The sequence below is a fragment of the Tenrec ecaudatus genome, chromosome 2, assembly GCF_050624435.1.
Source record: "Tenrec ecaudatus isolate mTenEca1 chromosome 2, mTenEca1.hap1, whole genome shotgun sequence".
NCBI classification, from domain to species: Eukaryota; Metazoa; Chordata; class Mammalia; order Afrosoricida; family Tenrecidae; genus Tenrec; species Tenrec ecaudatus.
The window spans coordinates 155,340,301-155,362,705 of record NC_134531.1 but is presented as its reverse complement, the minus strand read 5'-3'; the positions used below and the strand labels follow the sequence as shown (position 1 = coordinate 155,362,705).

The 22,405-nt window shown below is 42.1% G+C and overlaps 1 protein-coding gene across 1 annotated transcript in view; it reads right to left on the bottom strand.

The window, feature by feature from the left end:
* The window catches only part of STK32A (serine/threonine kinase 32A), a 195,118-nt gene that overhangs the window by 146,706 nt on the left and 26,007 nt on the right, over positions 1-22,405 (bottom strand). Inside the window, exon 3 of the mRNA XM_075543150.1 lies at positions 338-393. Coding sequence (XP_075399265.1) covers positions 338-393 — 56 coding nt within the window. The remainder of the gene's footprint in view (positions 1-337; positions 394-22,405) is intronic.

Below are 22,405 nucleotides of genomic sequence, written 5' to 3'. Positions count from 1 at the left end.
GAGGCTTGAACTACTAGCCTTGTGGTAAGTAGGTAGGAGTCCAATGCCTGCCTGATGGCATCACTAGAGTTACAGTTTCTTTAGCGTAGAAGGGAAAGTCTTAAGCTCTAGTGAGTGTGAACAGATTTTATTTTAGTGAGATATTTTTTTGCATAGCTGCCTGGAACACATATCTCCAAATTATGGAGATTTAAAAATAAAGGTCTGTATAAAAGCATCTCCAAATTGCCTCTCCTTATGATTCCAGTAACTCAACAACCTGAACATTCCCGAACCCTCACTTCCCTGAGCTACACAACCCCGCTCGTGGTTAATCATTCATCATCTGTGTTCTCACCTTCCCAAAGCTGCCTTTCCCGATGGCACGGAGAATTTCAAAGTGATCAAAGTTGACTGTAAATCAAGAAAGAAGAACATCACGAGTTATTATTGGTTGCTCCATAGTAACTAGGGAACAATAAATAAAGATTGGGATAAACTGAAGCACCTTATTTAAAACAGCATTTTAGACTATCCTCAAACATGATTCATTCATTCAATAAAGATTAATCGAATGCTATTATATAGTAATCATAATGCCTGGGGTTGCAGACATGTTAAACAAAAATAGAATCTCTACTTTTATGGAGCATCTAGTCTAGTGAAGCTCTATAAAAACGCATGTGGATCAAATAGTGACATAAATAAAATGGAAAACTAAAATTAAAAAGAACATATCACTCTAAAGATAATGTAACGGGACTTGATATAGTAAGCCAGGAGAATCCTCTTTGAGCACAAACAATAACGTAGATATCTGGCCTTATATGAATGTGACACTATAACGGCTCTGATTTTTCATTTCTTAAAATTACAGTGAAAATATCAAAACAGTTACCCATTAAATGTTCTTCAGGTGCATAATTTTTAAACTGCTATTGAATTGATTCTGACTCATAGTGAACCTATGGGACATTTCTTGGGGATATCCCTCGGCGTGAAATTTGCTGGGTTATATGTGAGGCGTATGTATTGCCTCCAGAGGAACCACTACATTGTTTCCCATCCTGGAGGCGTTTCAGTTCCTCTTGGCGAGGGTCTTCCTCTCGCTCACCATCCTACTGTACTGAGCATGCTGTCCTTGCCAGGGACTGAGCTCTCCTGAGAAGATGTCCAGAGTCGTTGAGATGAAGTCTCACCCACTTTGCCTCTAAGGAGCACTCTGGCCTTACTTCTTTCAGGACAGACTTGTTTGTCCTTTTAGCAGTCCACAGTATTTTTTATATTCTTCTCTAGCACGATAATTCAATCAAATCAATTCTTCAATCTTCCTTATTCAATGTCCATTTTCCACATGCATATGAGGACATTGAAAATATCACGGCTTGATTTGGTGCACGTTAGTCCTTTTCAACACTATAAAAAGATCTTGGCAGCAGACTTATCCAATGGAACGTGTCCTTTGATCTCTTTCTTTTTCAATCATTTTATTGAGAGCTCTAAAGATACCATAACATTTCATAGTTCAATCACATCAAGCAGTATTGTACAATTGCTACCACAATCAGTCTCAAAACATTTTATTTTTTCTTGACCTCCTTGATATCAGCTCTCGCTTCTCTTCTCCCTCCCTCACCAAGCCCCTTAGGAACCCTTATTCTTTTTTTTTTTCATGTCTTATACATCCAATATATACATTCATCACAATTCTGTTATTCAATCCCATGATGCTATCAGCTCTCTTCCCCCCCCCCCCATTTTCCTGCCCCCTCTCCTCCTGTACACTCAGGGAACCATTACTCCTGTTACTGTTTCTGAAGCATTATCTATCTTGACTTTCATGTATGTAATGATCTTAAATATACAAATGAATACATGCAAATCTAATACACTTAATGATGTAAAACATAAAAAACATAATAGTAAGAAAGCACTAGCACCAATGAAAAAATTGATGCATTGGACTTTAATTTAAACTTTTGTTGAACAATAGACTATTCACAGAATGAAGTGACTACCTACAGACTTGGAGAGACTTTGAGGGAACCATGCACCTTAGAAAAAAATTGACATTGCCAAAGGTAGAAATGAAATACAAGATCTCTTGAATGTGTTCAAGAGCAAGGATGTCATTTTGTTTGCCTAACCTAAGCCTTGGTATATTTAATTGCCTCATATGTGTGCAAAAGTCGGATACTGAATAAGGAAGACCAAGAAGAAATGATACATTAGAATTATGGTGAGGGAGAATAATATTGAAAGAAGCAGGGGTGGCCCATGGAACAAACAAATCTGTCTTAGAAGTACAGTCAAAATGTTTCTTAAAACCAAGCATAGGGAGACTTCATCTCACATATTGTTAACATGTCATCAGGCAAGACCAATCTCTGGAAATTTTGAGTATGGCACAGAGCTGGGCAATGTTGTACGTAGGATATCTGATTTGGAACCGACTAGAATGTACCTAACAACAACGACAACTTCTGGAAAACTAGGCAAACTCTTGGGACATCCATTTTCTTATCTGTGAAACAGGATTATGTTCCTAGATAAACAGACAATGTCTCTAAACCACAAGCCCTAAAAGGCTGTTTATTCTTCATCTGAATTATGGAAGTCACGGATGTCGCTCCTAACAGTCCATGTGGTCTAGATGTATTTCAGACACGAAATCAGAAGTTGTCCAAGGGCAGAGATTTTTAGTTTTCTCAACCTAGTTTCCTCGACCCCTTAGGAAAATTGTTTGTTTGAGGTAGATGACATTATAAATCTTTGAACACTCAACAGAACTCATTGTTAAGATCCATTGAATCGGTTCTGACTCAGAGTGACCCTAAGTACAACAAACAGAATGAAATACTGCCCAGATCTGTTATTATGATGATGTCTGAGCTACCGGCTGCATCAATTGTGTCTCTCCCTTTCTGAAGGTCTTCCTCTTGTTTAGTGGCCCCGTATTTCACTAACCCTAATATCCTTTTTCGGGAACTGGTACATATTTATGATATGTACCTGAAAATGAAAATGAAGTGTAGCGAACCTCATTTCTAAGAAACATTCTGGCTATTCCTCTTCCAACTTAGATTTATTTGTTCTGTCAGTCCATGGTACTTTCAATATTCTTCACCAATATCAACATTCAAGTACACCGTGCTTCTCCTTGTTCATTGTCCATATTTCACAGGCATGGCACGTCATTGAGAAGACACTGGTTTGGGTCAGGCACAGTTGTGGTTGGAAGCCACAGAGTGGGTTCTGACTCATGTGAGCCTGTGTAGAAGAGAAGGAGATACTGCCCACCCGGGGCCCCTCACAGTTGTTCTTATGTCTGAGCTCATAGTTGTAGCCACTGTGCCAGTCCACCTTCTTGAGGGCCTTCCTCGCTTCCCCACCCCTCAGCTTTACCAAGCACATATCCTTCTGCAGGGACTGATGTCTCCTACCATTTCCAAGATATGCGAGACAACATAGTTTCATCCTTGCCTCTCAGGAACGTGCTGGCTATACTTCCTCCAAGATAGACTCTTTTTTTTTTTGCAGTCTTCCCCAGCATCATATTTCAAGTACATCAATTCTTTTCTGTCTTCCTTATTCATTGTCAAACTTTCACATGCATGAGGTAATTGAAAATACTATGGCTTGGGTCAGATGTAACTTAGTCCACAAAGTAACATCCTTGCTTATCAGCATTCTAGAGAGGTCTTGTGCAGCAGATTTACCCAATGCAACACATTTTTAAAAAATATCTAGACTGCTGCTTCCATGAGCATTGTTTGTGGATCCAAGCAAGACAAAAATCCTTGACAACTGCGATCTTATCCATTTATCATCATGTTCGCCTATTGACAGTTTTGTTTTCTTTACACTGAGTTGCAATCCACAGCGAAGGCTGCCCTCTCTCAGCTTCAGCGGCGGGTGCTGTCTTCTTCCCTTTCACTTAGTGAGATTGTGTCATTTGCAAATTTCAAGTTTATAATCCTTCCACCAATCCTGATGCTGCATTCTTCTTCATGTAGCCCAGTTTCTCAAATTATTTGCTTAGCATAGAGTTTGAATATGTATGATGACAGGACACAACCAGGAAGCTTTTCCTGATTGGAATCAGTGAGCTACCCCTTGCTCTGTTCTACCCCGATGTTCTGGAATTCCTGTTCTTCTCAGTGTTATCTGTGGTTTGTCATGATTCATATAGTTAAAGGCCTCTGCATAGTCAATAAGGCCCAAGTAAGATTCTTTCTGCTATTTTCTGATTTCAACCAAGATGGAAATGAAGTCAGCAGGAAGATCCCTTATTCCATATCCTCTTCTGAATCTGACTGGAATTTCTGAAAGTTCTCTATAGGCATATTGCTGCAATTAAAAATATCTCTACAAATATTATTTGCATGTGCTATTAATGAGATTGTTAGATATTTTTCACATTTTGTTGGGTCACCACCTCTCTTGGGAATGGGCACAAATAGTGGACCACTTTGGGCCAGTTGGCCAGCTGGCTGTCTTCCAGATCTCTTGACAGGAGCAAGTCAGTGCTTCTAGCCCTGTATCAGTTTTGGTGGTTGTTGTTTTGGTTGTTGTTGCTTAACGTTTCAAATGGTTATTCCATCAATTCCTGGAGGATTGGGTTTTTTGCTAATGCCTTCGGTGCAGCTTAGACATCTTACTTCAATACCCTCCATTCTTGATCAGGTGCTGCCTCTGAAAGTGGTTGGGTGTTGAACAATTCTTTTTGTCACAGTGAATCTGTACATGCTCCATACCTCCTTTTATGCTTCCTGGATCATTCAGTATTTTGCTGATATAATCCTTTAATATTCTAACTTGTGACATGAATTTTATTTCTTCAGTTCTTCCAGCTTGAGATATGGTATGTTCTTCCTTTATGGATTTCTAATTTTAGATCTTTGCACATTTCATTAAATGACTTCCTTTCTTCTCAAGCTACCTTTTGAAATTTACTATTGAACTCTTTTGCTTAATTTTTTTTCACTTGCTTTAGATACTCTGTGTTTGAGAGTCTGTTCTGACATCTACTGTGGATCTTTTCTTTCTCCACGGAGCCTAATAGAGTAATTAAACAGGTTAGTTCAACCATCTCTCTTAGGACAAAGGTAGATATGGGCAGTGTGAATGTGTGGATCCTGTAAGGTGGTGGTTTTCAAACTACCAGTCAAGACCTACTAATGGTTATGAAAGTAACCTAGTATTTTGAGCTGCATTAAAAGTTTACATAAAATAGAAATTATTAGGATGCTTTAAATGTAGTAAAAATCATATTTCCTCTGAAATTTTCATGTCAGTGGTATATATGATTGTTGATATGCTTTGGGTCATTGCGTAAGTGCATTTTGATTGTGTGTTTTAATCAAAATAATTTCAGAAACACTTCTCCAAGAACTTTGTCCATGCATTTTCTAGTATTCATAGAAGAGCTGATAGTCATTTTTAAGCAACCTGTGGAGACATAGGTAAGTGTTGGGCTGCTAACCACAAAATCAGTGATTCTACCCCTCCCCCCAGTGGTTCCTTGGGAGACAGATGAGGTTTTCCCACTCCTGTAAAGATTCATTGTCTGGAAAATCTGAAGGGGCAGTTCCACTCTGTTCTAGAGAGTCAATAGGAGCCAAACAGGAGTTGATGGCAGTATGGCTTAGACTTTGATGCCAGTCATTACTCTCAAAGTAGACCTCTACATACCAAGATTTAAAGAAACCAGTCCATGGTTACAAATGAGGGTGAGCCCCAGGATCAAGCCTCAAACTTGAAAGCTCCTCCATTGATTCCTAATATTAATGCTCAAATTTTAGACTGAAATAATCAAGGTGACTTTCTATAAACTCACAAGTCTGAATTATGCATTATGTATTGTGAAAGTGTCTTCTTCAGAAAGTGACCAGAATTTCTGTACGAGAAAAAGATTTTATCTTTGGTGAATTTAGTGACTCACTGTGATTCCCTTTAAGTCCATCCTAAAACAATTTGGTCATCATGAGCAGGGATATAGAAGCCACAACCCCCACTGTCACAGTAATACATTTTATAAGTCACGGCCATAAACCATTTGCAACTTTGATGAAAATGATAAGGAATCAGATGCAAGGTTTCTGGTAACTTTCTACTAGTCCAATTTGCTAAATTAATGTGACTTTCCAAACATCAGATCCTAGAAAAGTAACAGATCTCATCTTAAAAATACATTTATTGTATGTAGGTGAAAGCTTATGCGGTACGTTATGTTGCAGTCAACAATTTTTATGCAAACTGTTCCGTTACATTGGTTACAACTTCCAGCGGGTCGGCATCCTTATTCCTGCCTTTCTCTGTACTCTGTGTCCATTGATCTACTTCCCTCCCCTTCCTTACCTTCCTATGTGCTTTTGAATAACGTTGATCATGTGGTCACAAAGAATTTAAGAGACCACATTACTCATAGGTGATACTGTTCATTTGTATGCCAATCTATTATTTGACTGAAATTTGGTCCCCGGGTGTAGTTTTAGGTGAACGTTCAGATAGTCTCAGGGCTTCCTTGAGACTCTCTCAGTCCAGTAGGTCTGGCCTTATTGAATTTTCTTCTACGCTTTTTTTTTCTAACCAAGACCTTTTACTGGCCTCTGGTCATGCTGGCAGGTAGTGGTAGCTGGGCACCGTCCAGTTCTTCTGCTCTCAGGTTAGAAGGGGTTGTGGCTTCCGTGGGATAGTGATTCTGTAGACTCGTTTCTTCTTTGAGCCTTTGGAGTCCTCCATTCTCTTGTATTTCAGATGAATGGAGACCAATAGTTCTGTCTTACATTGTTGCTCTCCAGCTTTTAAGATCCAAGGTGCTACTCACCAAACTAGGGTATAGAACATTATAAACAATGTTATGCCAATTGACTATGTTGTTCCACGTGACCATAATCCTAAACCTTTTAACTCAATAAAGAAATCCTATGAGTTCTTTGGATGTGTCCAGGAAATCTCCATAACTGCGACCCCTCTGTGCTTTATTATATGTACCCATGCAGCACACATAAACATGTGCATATGCCTACAGACACGCGTGTACATGTGAATGCATGTACTCACATACACCTTCCTGTACACATTGACTTACGCATATCAACCTCTGTAAGAGCATCCAGTTTTGGGGTTGTTAAGGAGTCCCGATGGCACAGTGGGGCACACACTGGGCTGTTGGACCCGGGAGAAGGAGAAGGGAGTGTTCTTCTGTAAGGGCTTGCATCGTCAGAACCCTGCGCCAGTGGTTACTGTTTTTGCATTTTGCGTAGAACTGCTCCTTTTCGTTATGGCTTGCGGTTACTCTGAAATGCTCTTTTGTCTTCCTACATTTAAAAGTTTCAGATATCTTGATGTTGGCTACCTCGCCAGATGAAGTTTTATAATTGCATTTATTCCCCCTTTTTTTCTTCGAATCTGTCATCATTTATAACTTCACATCGCTAGTACTCTGGTATCAGTTCCTCAGCTTTATCTAAGTTTTGCTAAGTTTTATCTGGGTTAATATCTGAGTGGTGTGGTTGTGTGTCTTTATCTCGGGGTGTTGTCTGATGTCCTTGGTTCCCTATCAAAGGTTTTTCCATATTGGGTCTCCCCCACCCCACCACCTCATGTAAATAGAAGGTATAGTGGGTCACACCCATAGGTGAGGCATCTGTGGTTAGGCTCACATATCTTCCTTTACAAGATTGAATGGAACTGAAAAAGCAAATTATTTCCCTGATATTGGATGACAAGTGCTGGGTCTTCAGAGCCTGTTAGGAACATGGGGCCCTTCTGGATTGGTGCAAGCTACTTGTGTGTTCCCCAAGGCTCTGGGTAGGATGCCTCTATAGCTGCTTTAACAGCATGCCCAAATGGACATGACAGAGCCTCTCTGTATGTGTGTGGATCCGTATCTGAGTACATGGTGGGGGTGGAGCTGTTTCCATGCATATGCAGTAGGCCTGCCAGAAATGTCTGCATGTGGGAAGTGCAACACTGCAGCCAGACAGACATGGAACAGGGCACTAGGATCTCTTGCTCATTGTTGGTGAGGTGTAAATGGCACTGTCAGGATGTGCTGGGCATTGCTGTGGTTTCCTTGCTGGCACTAGGTTTGGGTTCAAGGGGTGTTCTCACCAGTTGCTGAGTTATAGAGCTATGGGGGTGACCTGATGGGTGTCAAGAGATGGATGGTATATGGGTCATTGGTCACTGGGTGGAATGGGGGCCCACACTGCTGGTCCTAGGAGGAAAGAGTACTTTGTGTCACTGGCATAGCGGTGCGGAAACACACACTGCCACCTGCTCATCTGGCTTAATGGGGGCGAGCAGAAGATGGGCACACACCCCTGGGCACAAGTTTAGTAGCACAAGAATGCATAGTGTTGATTACCAGGTGGGGCGGAGCGGAAGGGGAGGGTGTGGAGGGTGTTGCCAGTAGCCAGCCTGGTGGCACAGGAGCACGTGTCACCAGGAAAGCAGGTGGAGGAAGGGTGGACAGGGCAGATTGTGCTAAAAGTCAGCAGTTCAGTGGCATGGAGGTGTAGCCTAGAGATTGCCAGGGTGGAGGATAATAGCAAGGGGCCTTGTCAGTTACTGGGCAGGGTAGCTCTATTTCACCAAGCGTGTGGAGGCGGGGTGGCGGGGCGGCAGGAGGAATTGTACTTACAGTCACTGTGTGGACAGAGCAGAGGTGGTTAGGGGTGCGAGAAGGAAAGAGTTACATGCTCCTCCAGTCACAGGTGATCGTGCTGGAGCACTTCCTACAGACCAAAATCCAACTATGACCAGATGGGGGTGGGGGGAGGTTGTCCATATTCCAATTAGGTGGGGAATATCCAGGTGTCACTCCATACATTTTCTCTTCCTCATGTGGGACCATGCAAAAACCAGGAACTACTGCTGGCGAGAAGTTGTGTCTTTGTTTTCTGACTCCATCCTGTTCTGTAGTTAACTGGGTCCCTGGAGCGCTGGCCTGTTTTTGTTGTTGTTGTTATCATCTGTTTTGGCTCTTTTTCCTTTCAAATGTTTCTCATATTCTGCCATGCTCCTTCACTCCATGTTGTCTACCCAGCATCACAGTTTCCTGTTGGAAATTCACACGTGCATTCCTATGCTCATCACCAGGGAATGTGGTTTTGTCTCATGATGGCCACGCCGAACTGAGCCAGCTGGCAGGGAGTCCATGATCCCCAAATTTCCTCATTTGCTATTTTCATTCAATTTCTCCTTTTATTCAACATTCCTTCTGCTTCATGCTTCCGTTTGCTGCTGGGAATTCCAGCATGGTCATCTGTGCCTGGTTCACTTGGTTCCTGGGGTCTCTGTCTGGAGACCCATGGTATGGTGCTACCCACTAAACGGTCACATTGGACTGCTCTCTGCAGACTTGAAGTTCTAATAACTGTTCGATCACAGTGGTTGAAAGCCCAGCCTCGAGAGCCAGACTACAAGGTCTCAAATCCCAGCTCCTACAGTAACTGCTGTGCAATCCTGGCAGTCTACTTTCTACTTCTGGTTCTTCATCTATGAAATGAATAGAAAATTAGCCAGCACAGCATGGGGTTGATGGGAAAATGAAACTAGTTAAGCAAAGTGCTGAGAAACCTGCCGAGAACTACTGCTAGGACTGTTTGTGAGGGAGCCTCATAGTTCTCTTGATGTTGGTTGCTGTCAAGCCAGCTCTGACTCGTGTCAAACGGAGTCAAGCACAATGCACACTCGCCTGACTTTGCACTATCTTCATGCCTGTTGGTATACCCCAGTCCATTTTCAGGCCACTGTGTATTTTGAGCAACTTCTACAGGCTCATCACCTACCCCTATATAATACGATAGTCTTGTCTGATCCATCATGTTTTCATTGGCAAATTGTAGGAAACAGATCACAGACCTTTCTTGTTAGTCTTAGTCTGCCAACTCCAGTAAAAATATCCAGCCTGAGGGTATCTGACGTCCCAGTGGTATCGTGCCCACTGTTATAGCCTCACAGAAACCTCAGTAGTGAGACAAACTGAGAGACAGGTGGTGGATCATAACTCAACAAACACCATCCATTGGAATCATTTCTGTACATTGCAGGTCTGCCTAGTCAATAGGGCTAATGCAGTGTTTTCACTAATTCCTAAAGCAAAGCTGATATTTATTGGGTTACTTCTTGTGCTTTGTACTTTTCATTATGTTAAAAAAAAAGTTTCCTTCTAGTTAACTAAGTATCTTTAGTCCCAAGAAGACAAAAGCCGTCTAGAGTCAGTTGTCGAGGGGCGTCTTTGGAGAGTACGAAAGACAGCGGCTGGATGAGGGCAGAAGTGAAAGAGCTGGGCTCTCAATCACGCACACAGGGCAGGGCTCGTGGCCTGCGAAACACAAATGGGCAAAAGAGCCTGCTATGTGCCTCGCACTCTTGTTTTCTTTTCACCCAGGTGATCTCATCTCATTTTAGCAATCAGCTATGTGCTCAGTGCTTAAAAGCCCCGTACTCATAAGGTTGCCTACAGGTGGACAAGAGACAATAGACAAAGCTGAATGGGTACTAAAATTATGCCATCACCTGAGAGATTTTAAAAAATATTCTAAAATGACTTACTTTTGTCTTTATTAATCAACTAGATAAAGATTCAACAGGCATGGGACCTGTGTATATATCAATACACATTTAGGTTTTATTTCTTATTTTATCCTCAAAACAACCTTATTGGGTATAAAAATTAGGATACTGAGTCTCAGAGAAACAAAATTATTTATATAGTTTTACCTAGAAGAGTGACTCATTTAGAATTGTGTTTATGTTCAGTATTAAAGATTAAAAGTAAGTAAAACCTTGATTAGACAAAACTACATGTGAACACCCCCTAAAGCTATGTACATCAAGAGCATCTCACAAAGTCTGGTTGCTTCTGTCGTCCTTATGAGATGAGCAGTTTGTACGTAGGGGCTGTTGTGTGGAAATTGATGAGTCACGGTGGCAATGCTCACGGTGCATCGGGCAGTTTGAACTCACTGGTTATTCTGTGGGGAAAGGATAGGCTGTCTGTTCCTATAAAGAGTTACAGCCTGGGAAGCCAACAGGACCAGTCCTGCAGCTATTATTGGTAGGTGTCATTGAGTTAGTTCCAACTCGTAGTGGCCTTAGAAGTGGGTGCTGGCCCATCCTCAAAGTAGTTCTTATGCCTGAGCCTGTTGCTGCAGCCACTGTGTCAATCCACTTTATTGAGGCCCTTCCATTTTTTTCTTTTTTGCTGCCCCTCTACTTAATCAAGCATGATGTCCTTCTCCAAGGACTGGTCTCTCCTTATGACATGTCCAATTAGCTACCCAAAGATACTGCACTACATCTCTTTCATGCCAATAAGAACAACTTTTCTCCATCCTTGTCAACACTATATCAGCTCTCTTTGATGTGAGAAGTGAAAAAATATTACATTACCCTAATTATATTACAGTAATAGTTTCCTTTATATTTATGTCTTTGTATGAATTTTTTTCATAAATGTATGTCTTTTGATATTTTAATAAGTTATCCATCATTTTTATATGTAAGTATATGGTAGTTACAAAATTTTGTATCAACTTGATAAAAGAATGAGGGGTGAAGTCTAGTCTGTCCTTGTGGGCATGACCTTCCCATGAGGATTCTGGGAACTTCCTCTATTCCACTGGTTCTCAACTTGTGAGTCATGACCCTTTTGGGTTTTGAATGACCCTTTCACAGGGCTTGCCTAAGACCATCGGAAAACACATTTCCAACGGTGTTAGGAAGCAAACACTGCTCCTCTATCCGTCTCCAGGGGGGCCACCCACATATGCTAATCTGGTGAGAAAGAAGCTATCTCAACCTTCACATTGACATTGGCATTTTATTCGTGCTGCTGCAAAATGTAGCAATGTAGCTCACTGTTGTTATATTAAGATTGTTACCCATGCTATACCATGCTTCCAGACAAAATTTCATTTATTTGTAATTAGAAATAAATATCTCACAATATATAATTACATATTGTTTTGTGATTAATCACTATGCTTTAATTATGTTCCATTTGTAACAATGAAAATGCATCCTGCATATCAGGTATTTACATTATGATTCATAAAGGTAGCAAAATTACAGTTATGAAGTAGCAATGAAAACAATTTTATGTTTGGGGTCACCACAACATGAGGAACTGTATTAAAGGGTTATGGCATTGGGAAGGTTGAGAACCACTGCTCTATTCCTCCCTGGAGGCAGGACACACTCTCTCTGCTTCACCTTCCTGTTGAGGAGCCACATGGAGACCTGCGTCTGACAGGATGCTTCCAATGGCATTGGATCGACAAGACTCTTCCTACACTGGCCTGTGACCTTCCTGCATTTCACACCATTGCATGTGCTGCAGGAGTCAGAAGAGGAATTTATAAACTAGTATCAGACATATGGGCTAATATTGGAATTGTGAACTTGATCTGTACTGGGCTGGGATGTTTTCTCAGTATGAAATTGCTCTATGACAGAACTCTTTCTTACACATATAGAAGTGTGTCTATTTCTCTAGTCAACCTGTCCTAACACAAAGTATATGTAATATGTTAAATAAATTAATTTTTCCTGACTACGTCTCAAACATACTCTATTCTAGGCTAACCATTTTGCTTTTGGCTTTAAGATATTTTTAATAATGCAGTTTTTATTTCATTTTTATAATCTAATATATTGACATTTCTCTTTTTATTCTTTGGGTTTATGCTTTTCTCCAAGGTGACTAAGAATATTTACTTACATATTGGATGAAAACTTCTTTGACACATTCATCTTTGTTGTTGGTTTTATTGCTTTTGGTTTCATTAGCTTTTTCTAGAACACAACCTTACATATAACACATGCTTCTTCAGTGGAGGAAGAACAGGAGGAAGAATCCTCTACAAAATTCCACAGAATATGGAACACTCTGGGGAGAAACATTCACAGTACTCCATCCTTCATAGCAGTGATTCTCAATGTCCCAATGCGTGACCCTTTAATACAGCTCCTCATGTTGAAGTGACCCCCCCTAACCATAGAATCATTTTCGTTGCTACGTCATCACTGTCATTTTGCTACTGTTAAGAATCAGGCGACCCCTGTGAAAGGGTCACTTGACCCCCAGGTTGAGAACCGCTGGTTTATAAAATGCATTGTCTAAGAAAGGTATTATCAACAATCTCTTAATCAAAAGCCTCTTTGAGGAGATAGACAGAACAATCTTCATGGGCTGCTGTGTGAATCCAGCAATGTGAGATCCTCCTCCAACAGTGGGTTTTTGTCTGTAAAATGTCAGGGCCTGACTGACTGGAAGCGTGAGTTGAGTGACGCTGCCATGCTACCATCCTCTGCCTGTCATGTTCACAGGCATCCGCCTGGTTAAGGAGGAAGTGGATTAAAGCCCTGGGGTGACTTTTAAAATACTTAGCAGCAGGCGGCAACAGGTCTTTGTTTTGTTTTCTGACCTTGGACAGCAGGAAGTGCAAGTCGCTGTGCTCACAGAAAGCTACCAGCATTACATTGCAGTTATGCTACAGATCTAGTCAGAACAAAGATAGGATGGGCTCTTCTTGTTAACTCCTGTTGTGAGTTTTCATTTTTTACAAATAAGCATTTTATGATGTGATAGTTAAGCTTTTGTATTAACTTGCCTGGACCAGTATTCTTAGTGGTTCAGCAATACAGACCTTGTAATCCCCTGTGATTACTGTCTTGGTGGGGAGGATTACTAAATCTAATCCCCCATGATTACCACTTGTCTGACAAGCTTGTGGTACTGTGGTGGCTTGTGTGCGGCTGTGATGCTGGAAGCGATGTCACTGGTATTTCAAAGACAAGCAGGGTCACCCGAAGGGAACAGGTTTCAGCAGAGCTACCTGACAGACCAGACTACAAAGAAGGACTAGGCCGTCCACAGGGGAGGAATTAGCCACTGAAAACCCGGTGGATCGCATCAACATACTGTCAGTTACCGAAATCCTCATGAGTAGGAGCAGAATATTGTCAGAGAAAGAGCCGGATGATGAGCCCCTCAGGTCTGAAGGCAACCAAAGTGTGACTAAGGGAGAGGTGACTTGCCAACGCAGAGTCAGCATAATGACGATGTAGATGGAGGACAGTCTGTGGGAGAAAAGCCTTTGTAACCTTTATGTGCTGATGGGCCATTAATGAGGCGATAGAAACTGCTATGGCTTGGGTCTAAACCATGCGCTCACCTTAGCCTTCAAAGTTCATGAGAGACAAATTCCTAAAGGTATTTTCACAAAAGAAAGAACATGCTCAGCATATTTTAAATTGAAATAACTAAAGAAAAAAATCAGTTGTACATGTATTAGTCTGGGTAGACTAAAGAAACAAATGTGTAGAGACTCATATGTGCATAAGAAAGAGGTTTATGTACAAGAGTGGTTGAATATTGAGAAAGCATTCCAGCCCAGTCCAGATCGTCTATAAGTCCAATTTTAACCCATATGTCTAATACCAATCTCTAAAGTCCTCTTCACACTCATGAAACACATGCAGTGACACAGAAACAGGAAGATTACAGGCAAGTGGGTTGAAAGTCTTCTGGATCCAGTGGTGTTGTAAGCAACTAACTCAGTGCTAGCTGGGGTCTTTATGTGGCTTCTCCAGCTCTAGAGGTCTGGTTGCATCAGGGTAGGTCCATGTGGCTTCTCCAGCTCCCAGGGCTGCATAAGGGTAGGTCCATGTGGTTTCTCCTCAGTGGTGCCTCACAAGGAGTCAGCCTTGTCAGTAGAGAGTCTCCAAGGGACTGCACCAAAAGAAAGTGTCTCCTGCCTCCAAGGAGGAAAATACAGGAGTTCCCAGAATTCTCAGGAGAAGGCCATGCCCACACAGAGGCCTCATTGGTTATGATCCGATTGACAGACTAGGCTCCACCCCTTCACTCTTAATCCTCTCAGGTCCCAAATTGACACCAGGTTATGTAACAACCACACTACAGTTACAATTTGAAAAATTCTGTGGGCAAACTATTGAATGATGCAAGAAGTATCCAAATAAAATGGAAAGAACACAAAGTCACTGTGCCAAAAAATAACTAGTCAACATTCAGCCATTTCAAGAGGTGGCATATGAGTAAGAACCAATGACAATAAAGGAAGAAGTTCAAGCTGCATGGAATTCATTAGCCAAAAACAAGGCCCCAGGAATTGATGGGATGCCAACTGAAATGTTTCCACAAGAGGATGAAGCCCTGAAAGCATTTCCTTGTCCATGCCAGGAACTTTGGAAGACAGCCACGTGGCCCACTGACTGGAAGAGATAATGTACACATTTCCAAGGGGAAACCCGCAGTAAGCAACCGTTCAATTGCAAGGACGTTTCCGTGAGGGTGGGTGTGGTCTACTTTACACAGAAGTGGATGCTATGGCACACTTTGCTTTATGCTGGGTCTGGATCCTGCATCTGGTGTCTCACCAGGCCTCTAGTTCTTCAAATGTGAGATACTAGTTTGCTTGATTGCCTGGCCATCCTGGGAGTATAAAGCAGCCTGCCATCACGCCTGCTAACTTTGGATTTATTCACCTATGCAGCCGGAAGCTAGTTGTCTGATCTGTCAATGCTGAGTTCATCAGCCCCAGCAGATACACAAGTTAAAAGAAGCCCCCAGCCTGACGTCTCACCCATAGACTTGGAACTTGTCTGCTTCTAGAACTGTGTAGTCATTTACTTGGTACAAACCTCTCTATTTACACATATATAAGCTTCAGTGTATTTGCTTCTCTGGCAAACAAAGCTTTCTCTATAGACAAATACTTTGCCTAGAAAGGGAGGATAAAGATAGACAGAATTTAAGCTTTGGTTAGAAATTTAGTGAGACATCAAATATAAATAGTATTATATACATAATTGTAGGATAATAGTAATTGCAAACAATATATATGAGTAGTATATATAGTCCTGCAGGTATTCCTGCAAGATGGACAGATATAAAAAGCAAATAGGAATGTACCATGAGACTGCATCGGTTGTGCAAGGCCATTTCTATATATGCATTCGTATCTATGTGCTATAATATATACCCAAAGATATAGGAGCATATGTAGGACAAAGTTTTAAAACGTCTCAACCATAATCAAACATCTTAAGGGAATATATCCCTGGGCGTAGGGCCACAATCTTGAGGGATATCTCAATCAACCGGCATAAAGTAATCTACTCTATCCCACTTTGCCAAACAGCAAGTCGGGGTCTTAAAAGCTAGTGAGTGACCATCTAAGATGCACTTATGGTCTCTCCCAATCTAGAGGAAAGATACATGAAGAAAATCAAAGACGTGGAGTCAAAGGACTAATTGATCACACGAATCACAGCCGCCACTCTCTTGAGACCCGAAGAACTAGACAGGGACTGGCTGTAACTACCAACCATTCGGATGAGGTCACAATACAAGGTTGTGAACAGAGTGGGAAGAAAAATGTGGAACTGGAGACTGCTCTCACAGACATCCTTTAGGCCTGGCGCGCTAATCACCTCTCGGGGTCAGCTTTCAGTCAAACAGCAGGCAGGCCCTGGGGAGTGAAGAACCATCATAGCAGGGGGCAAATACTCCACAGGACAGTCCACCATATGAGATCAGAAGGGCAGCATATGCCCAGGAGCAAAGCTCCCAAACAGAAAGGGTGGGAAAGGACAAAGAGAAACTGGGAATCTAAGGAAGAAGGAAGGGAAAGAGCACTGCAGCTGTCACCTGGAGGAGATTCCAACCATGGTCTCACACACACACACACACACACACACACACACACACACACACACACCGTGTGTACATTGTTAAATGAAAATTAATTTGCTCAACAATTCCTTTACCACCACCAAAAGTTCAAGATGTTAACAACAACAAAAACAAAGGATTTGGTGGTTTTTTGGCTTTCCATGACAGAAGAATGCTTATTTCTGTCATGCTGCATTTCCAAATGGAAACAGTCCTCCCCTTCCGACCTCCCCCACCACCACCTCACACACCCAAAACACAATGTTCACATCCGTTGGCTGCATGTGATCCACAAAGTGGGCAGTTTGAAACCACCAGCTGCGATGGGAGGGGGTGGGGCGTGGGGGGCAATGCGACTTTTGATTCCTGTTAACAGTGAGTCTCAGAAACTCCCGGGGCTACGACTGCCCTGTCCTATAATGTCACTACGAGTCACCATCGACTTGAAGCCAGTGGCTAACAGTAATCATACTCTTTAAAGAAAATCACAACGAGAGGAAAAACTGCTCAAATCCCCTCTCCAGAAAGCACAGCTTCGATCGCCAGTGAAATCTGCACTCCTAACAAGGCATGTCTGTGTCCAGGACTCGCTCCTGGAGGAAAAGCTAGAGGAACTTGGCCGTCAGTCACATCCTCGTCCCGAGAGGAAGACAGCTCCATGAGGCGAGTTGGGCATTTGGTGATTTGGGGGGGGGGGGGTGGAGGGGAGCAGAGGGAGGACTTTCGATATGTAAATCCTTGCTGTGGGCTCATTTCATTGGTTCACAGTCTATGCACCCTTGAAGCAGTCCCTGGGGGGCACCCAAAGGACCAAACCCTTTGCCACCGTGTCATTTTTGACTCCTGTCAAGCCTATATGGCTCACGGGGTTAAACTCTTGACTACTAACCAGACGCTTGACTGTTCAAACCTGCCTGAAATCCCCTGGACATGTGCTTTTAAAGGTCACAGCCTGGCAACCCCTCGGGCGCCGTTCAATTCTGTATTCAGGGTCATTGTGATCAGAATAGACTCACCAGCAACCGTTCGTTGGTTTTTCGGTTTCTGTACCCTTGAAATCAGTCTTTCTGGAACTAAAGAAGTACAACCAAACCATTAAACATGACTTTCATTTATCTGTTTAACTGGGTATCACGTGACATGGTGTAGCACGGAGGCCCCGTGGGTTCACAGCGACAGGAAGAACTGCGGTGGCATGTCATATTTACGTAATGGTTCTTATGAAGCTTGAATGTAGTTGTACAGCACTGTGCTGAAATGCCAGCCCCAAACCCAACTCATCGCTCGTAAGTGCATTCCGACTCACAACAACCCTAAGGGCAGAGTAGGCTTGCCCATTGGGGTTTTCTGAAGCTCTAAATCTTTGCATGAGTAGAAAGAGCCCTCTCACCACAGAAGACCAACTGGTGGGTTCAAACCACAGGCAAGAACGGCTTCTGTTGGTTTCAGAGACCAGACCTCTTGATGGGAGTAGAAAGCCTCATCCTTCTCTGAGGCTCAGCTGCTGGTTTTGAACTGCTGACCTTGCAGGTTGCAGCTCAAAGCAAAACCACTACACCACCAGGGCTCCTTCCTGCCTACTATGTCATATAAGATTAGGAAACTGACTCCAATTTTCTTTCACAATGAAATCTCTCTTTATATAAGACCAGTATGCCTTTTAATATGAAGAGAAAAGCAGAGCAATATGACCTATAGATAATCACTGATAAAGTTTATTGTGCTAAACTGGCCGATAAACACGTGGGGTTAATTGAATGGCAGAGGGATAAATGACTCAGCAAGCCTTGCCTTTCTAGTTCTTGGTCTCTTGCTTTGTGATGGTCGGACCAGGGTGCAGCTGCCTTAGCCAGTTCCCTGCTTCCGCTGGCAAGGCTCACTTCCTGCAGGACATCCCTGAGGGAAAAGCCACATGGACCTACCCCGATGCAGCTCTGGGTGTTAGAGTGGCCTGTGGAGACCCCTGCCAGTGCTTACATGTTCACAGATACGGCTTTCCTCCTGCTGTCAGCATCATAATGTGTGTTGTGTGAGACGGAGGAGGAATTTATAGATTGGTGTCGGACATATGGGCCAATGTTGAACTTGTGAGCTTGGGCAGCACTGGATTGGGATGCTTACCCTTTACATAAAACTCTCTCTTATATACATATGAGTTTCTGTGGGTTTGTTTCTCTAATATACCCAGACTAACACAATCACAATACTTTGTTTTTTTGTCTTTAAAAGTTTTCATCACAGAAAAACAGGCACATAAATAGTTTAAGCATCAAATAATTCTCAATTGTCTGAGTAAACAACAACATTGGCAACAAAAAGACAGTTGTTCACTTGCATCACTCTCCAATATCTCCCAGGGAAGAGGAGCAGTCACTTCTTTAAAGAAATAAATCTGGTCGTTTCAGCCATGTCCCTGCACAGCCTAAAAATAAAAGATGAAAAGCTCATGACCGTCTAGTCCATCCGGCTTATAGCAACCCCAAGGACAGAGCAGAAGTGCGCTTTTGGGTTTTAAGTCTTTGCATGAACAGACAGACTCATCTCTCGCCACCAGAGCCGCTCTCATGGGTTCCACCCACTGGCTTTGTGGTTAATAATGCAATGTGTAACCCACCATATTGCATACTTTGGCTTCTTCTCTTTCATTTTTAGACATTCGTTACTGAGTTTCCAAGATGCAAATGAGAATTTCGTTCACTTTTCTGCTCTTTTGGTCTTATCCTGTCATTTCTCAATCTATTGGTATCTGGTATTCTTACTTTCACAAGATCCCATCTTCCAGAATGTTCTTCTGAATAAAGCACTGGAAGCCTTCATCTCACAAATTTCGGACATGCTATCAGGAGGGACCAGACCTTGAGGGGCATCATGCTTGGTAAAGTGGAAGGTCTATGAAGAAGCAGAGGCCTCCTCCGTGAGATGGACTGACACAGGAACTGCAACAATGGCTCAGCCCCAGGAAGGCTTGTGAGGATGATGCGGAGTAGGACAGTGTTCCTTCTGTTGAACACAGGGTGGCTGTGGGCTGGAACCAAGTTGACGACAACTAACAACAAACGCTACAGACACCTGGGCCCTGCAGTACACTACAATTACTTCTCTATTCTTGAACAGTTCTTGCTGTTTTTCCTGGAGTTCATAATTGTCTTGTTTACACGTGCATGTGAACGCCTTGTTTTTCTTAATTCAATGACTAACTCTACTCTAGTTTTCTTCAATTCCTTTCAATATGCTTACATCATCAGTCAAATCATCATCTTCCTGAGCTGTCTCTCCCCAAGCCTTCTGAGTCAATTGAGCCTGGATTATTTATCTCTAGGATTCACAGCTATCAGGGTGGACACTTCCTTTTCCATAGTGCTGGGACTTTCCTTTGCTCCTCTTTCCTCTAAGGGCTATGGCATGCAACCCCTCTCCCTGATTTTGGCTTTTCCATTTGTGTCACTTCTAGGACCACATGGAACTGCTAATTCCTGACTCTTTGGTATAACCCATGGTATGAGTATGGCTATTTCTATATATTTTGTCCAGTGGAGGATTAGAACTCAGGTATTGTGTGTCTATTTATCTATCTGCTTCCTCATTTCCAAAGGTTGATACTGAAGTATCCGCTTCCCTTCTTTTCATGCTTGGGGTTTTACATTCTAAAATAAACATGCTGATGGCTTCCTACTGAGCGTTTCAGAAAGGAATGAAAGTAAAGGGACATGTTCCCTTCACCGGGTGTTTCTGAAAGTCTTGCTGTGATTTTCTCATCTATAAAAAGAGCACAGTGACCCTTCCCTGTAGGGCTCTGCGGAGAAGCAAAAGGAATAGTAGTTCCAGGAATTGAATAGATGCAAGTGTGTGCATGCTGCTGAATAAATGAATCGAGATGTTTTCAAGCAAGGTGTAAGATCAGTTCTGAAGCTCCTTGAAAAAAAGGTCATGTCATTCCTTGCTATGAGTATGGGGCAGTGGTCCGTACTTGAAGGAAAAGGGCTAGGTGGAATAGTGCTATTTCTATCCTTAACCAAAACTGCAGACACTGAAATTGCCTCGATAGAGGAGTTCAGATCTGCATTCCTGGATTCACCATGAGTCACAGTTGACAATGGCAATGAACAACCACCATAAGCAACATAGTCTATAATTCTAACACAATGTAACCGACTGTGACTGTTGAACAGCTAACCACAAGGTTGGTGGTTCAAACCCACTAGCAACTATGCAGGATAAAAAGGAGACTCTTTCTGTAAAGATTCCCAGCCACGGAAACCCTATAAGGATCACTATGAGTCAGAATCAACTCAACAGCAGTGGGGTTGCCTTGTTATTTTTAATATATACATGCAGGCCAGTGTGTTCTGATTCACAGTGCGCCTACGTGAAACAGAATGCAACACTGATTGGTCCTACTCCATCATCACCGTTGCTATGTTTGAGTCCACTGTTGCAGCCACTGCATCAATCCATCTCCTTGATGGTCTTCGTCTCTTTCCCAAGCGTGATGGCCTTTTTCCAGGGACTGGTCTCACTTGGAAACATGTCAAAGGTATGTGGGGTAAAGTGTCCCCATCCTAACTTTTAAGGAAAATTCTGGCTGCACTTCTTCCAACATAGAAAGGTGACTGATACATTCATTAACTCATGCAACAAGTCATTCAAAAAGTAAGCAAAGCAAAACAAAAAGTTCTGCACTCATGAAATTTGTCTTCTACCGAGAAAAACAAAATTCACAAAGCACGCAAGTAAATAAAAGCCAGCAAAATGGAGAAAATTAAAATAGGAAACTTTATGAATAGGAATAGATATAAGGGCTACAAAAGGAAGCAAACATGGTTATCTATGGGTTGAAAGATCAAGAATCATTTTTTCAAATTTTATTTTTCAAGTTTTCTGCAACTCACATATATTACTTCTATAAAATTTTCTTTTAAACATTTTTGAAGAGTAATGGAAATGTTTATATTTATATTTGATACATTCAGCAAACATTGACTCTAGGGAATATTGGGGTCATAATCGGTGGTGCAAGCTTACTGAAGGAAGCAAGCTAGCTAATTCTGGCTCCCAATTAGGAACACAACACTGACACCAATTATTTTCAATGCTGCAGCCAGCTTATTTTTTAATATTTCCCTTTGAATGCTATACTCCCAACTAGAAATAATAATTGTAAAATTGTATCAACAGGGCAATGACTAATATTTTGTGAAAGCAAATCAGGATCATCCCACAGGCATCATACAAATGAGAATCTTAAAATTCCTCTTAAAATTATTGAGTAAAGATGATGACAATGATGAAATGAGCTCTTAAACAGGCATAGAAGAAAGTCACCGCAGCTGTTGTCCTCATTATCAGAATGGGTAGACGGAGGCAAGCGAAGCACACCATTGGTGATGATAAGGGTTAATCCACTTCCGTGAAGGAAAGGTGTTTTATATCAAACTCCTAAAGTTTCCAGCAAGGATGCAGCGCAAAGGGTACACACATGAGTTACGGCCACAGTACAGATGGATGCTACCGTTTAATGAACGCGCTCTTGGCTCTTGAGAGCAGAATTCAGAGCCAAGCACTTAGTGAGTATACAATGCATCTTGTTGAAGGGCATGTCCTGCCTTTATTTATTTCATAGTCAAGACAAGAAACATCATTCTATTTGGGCAGGCTTAGAGGATATCTAAAACTGAAATAAGGTTCGTTTTTTTTGTATCAAGGTTCAGAATC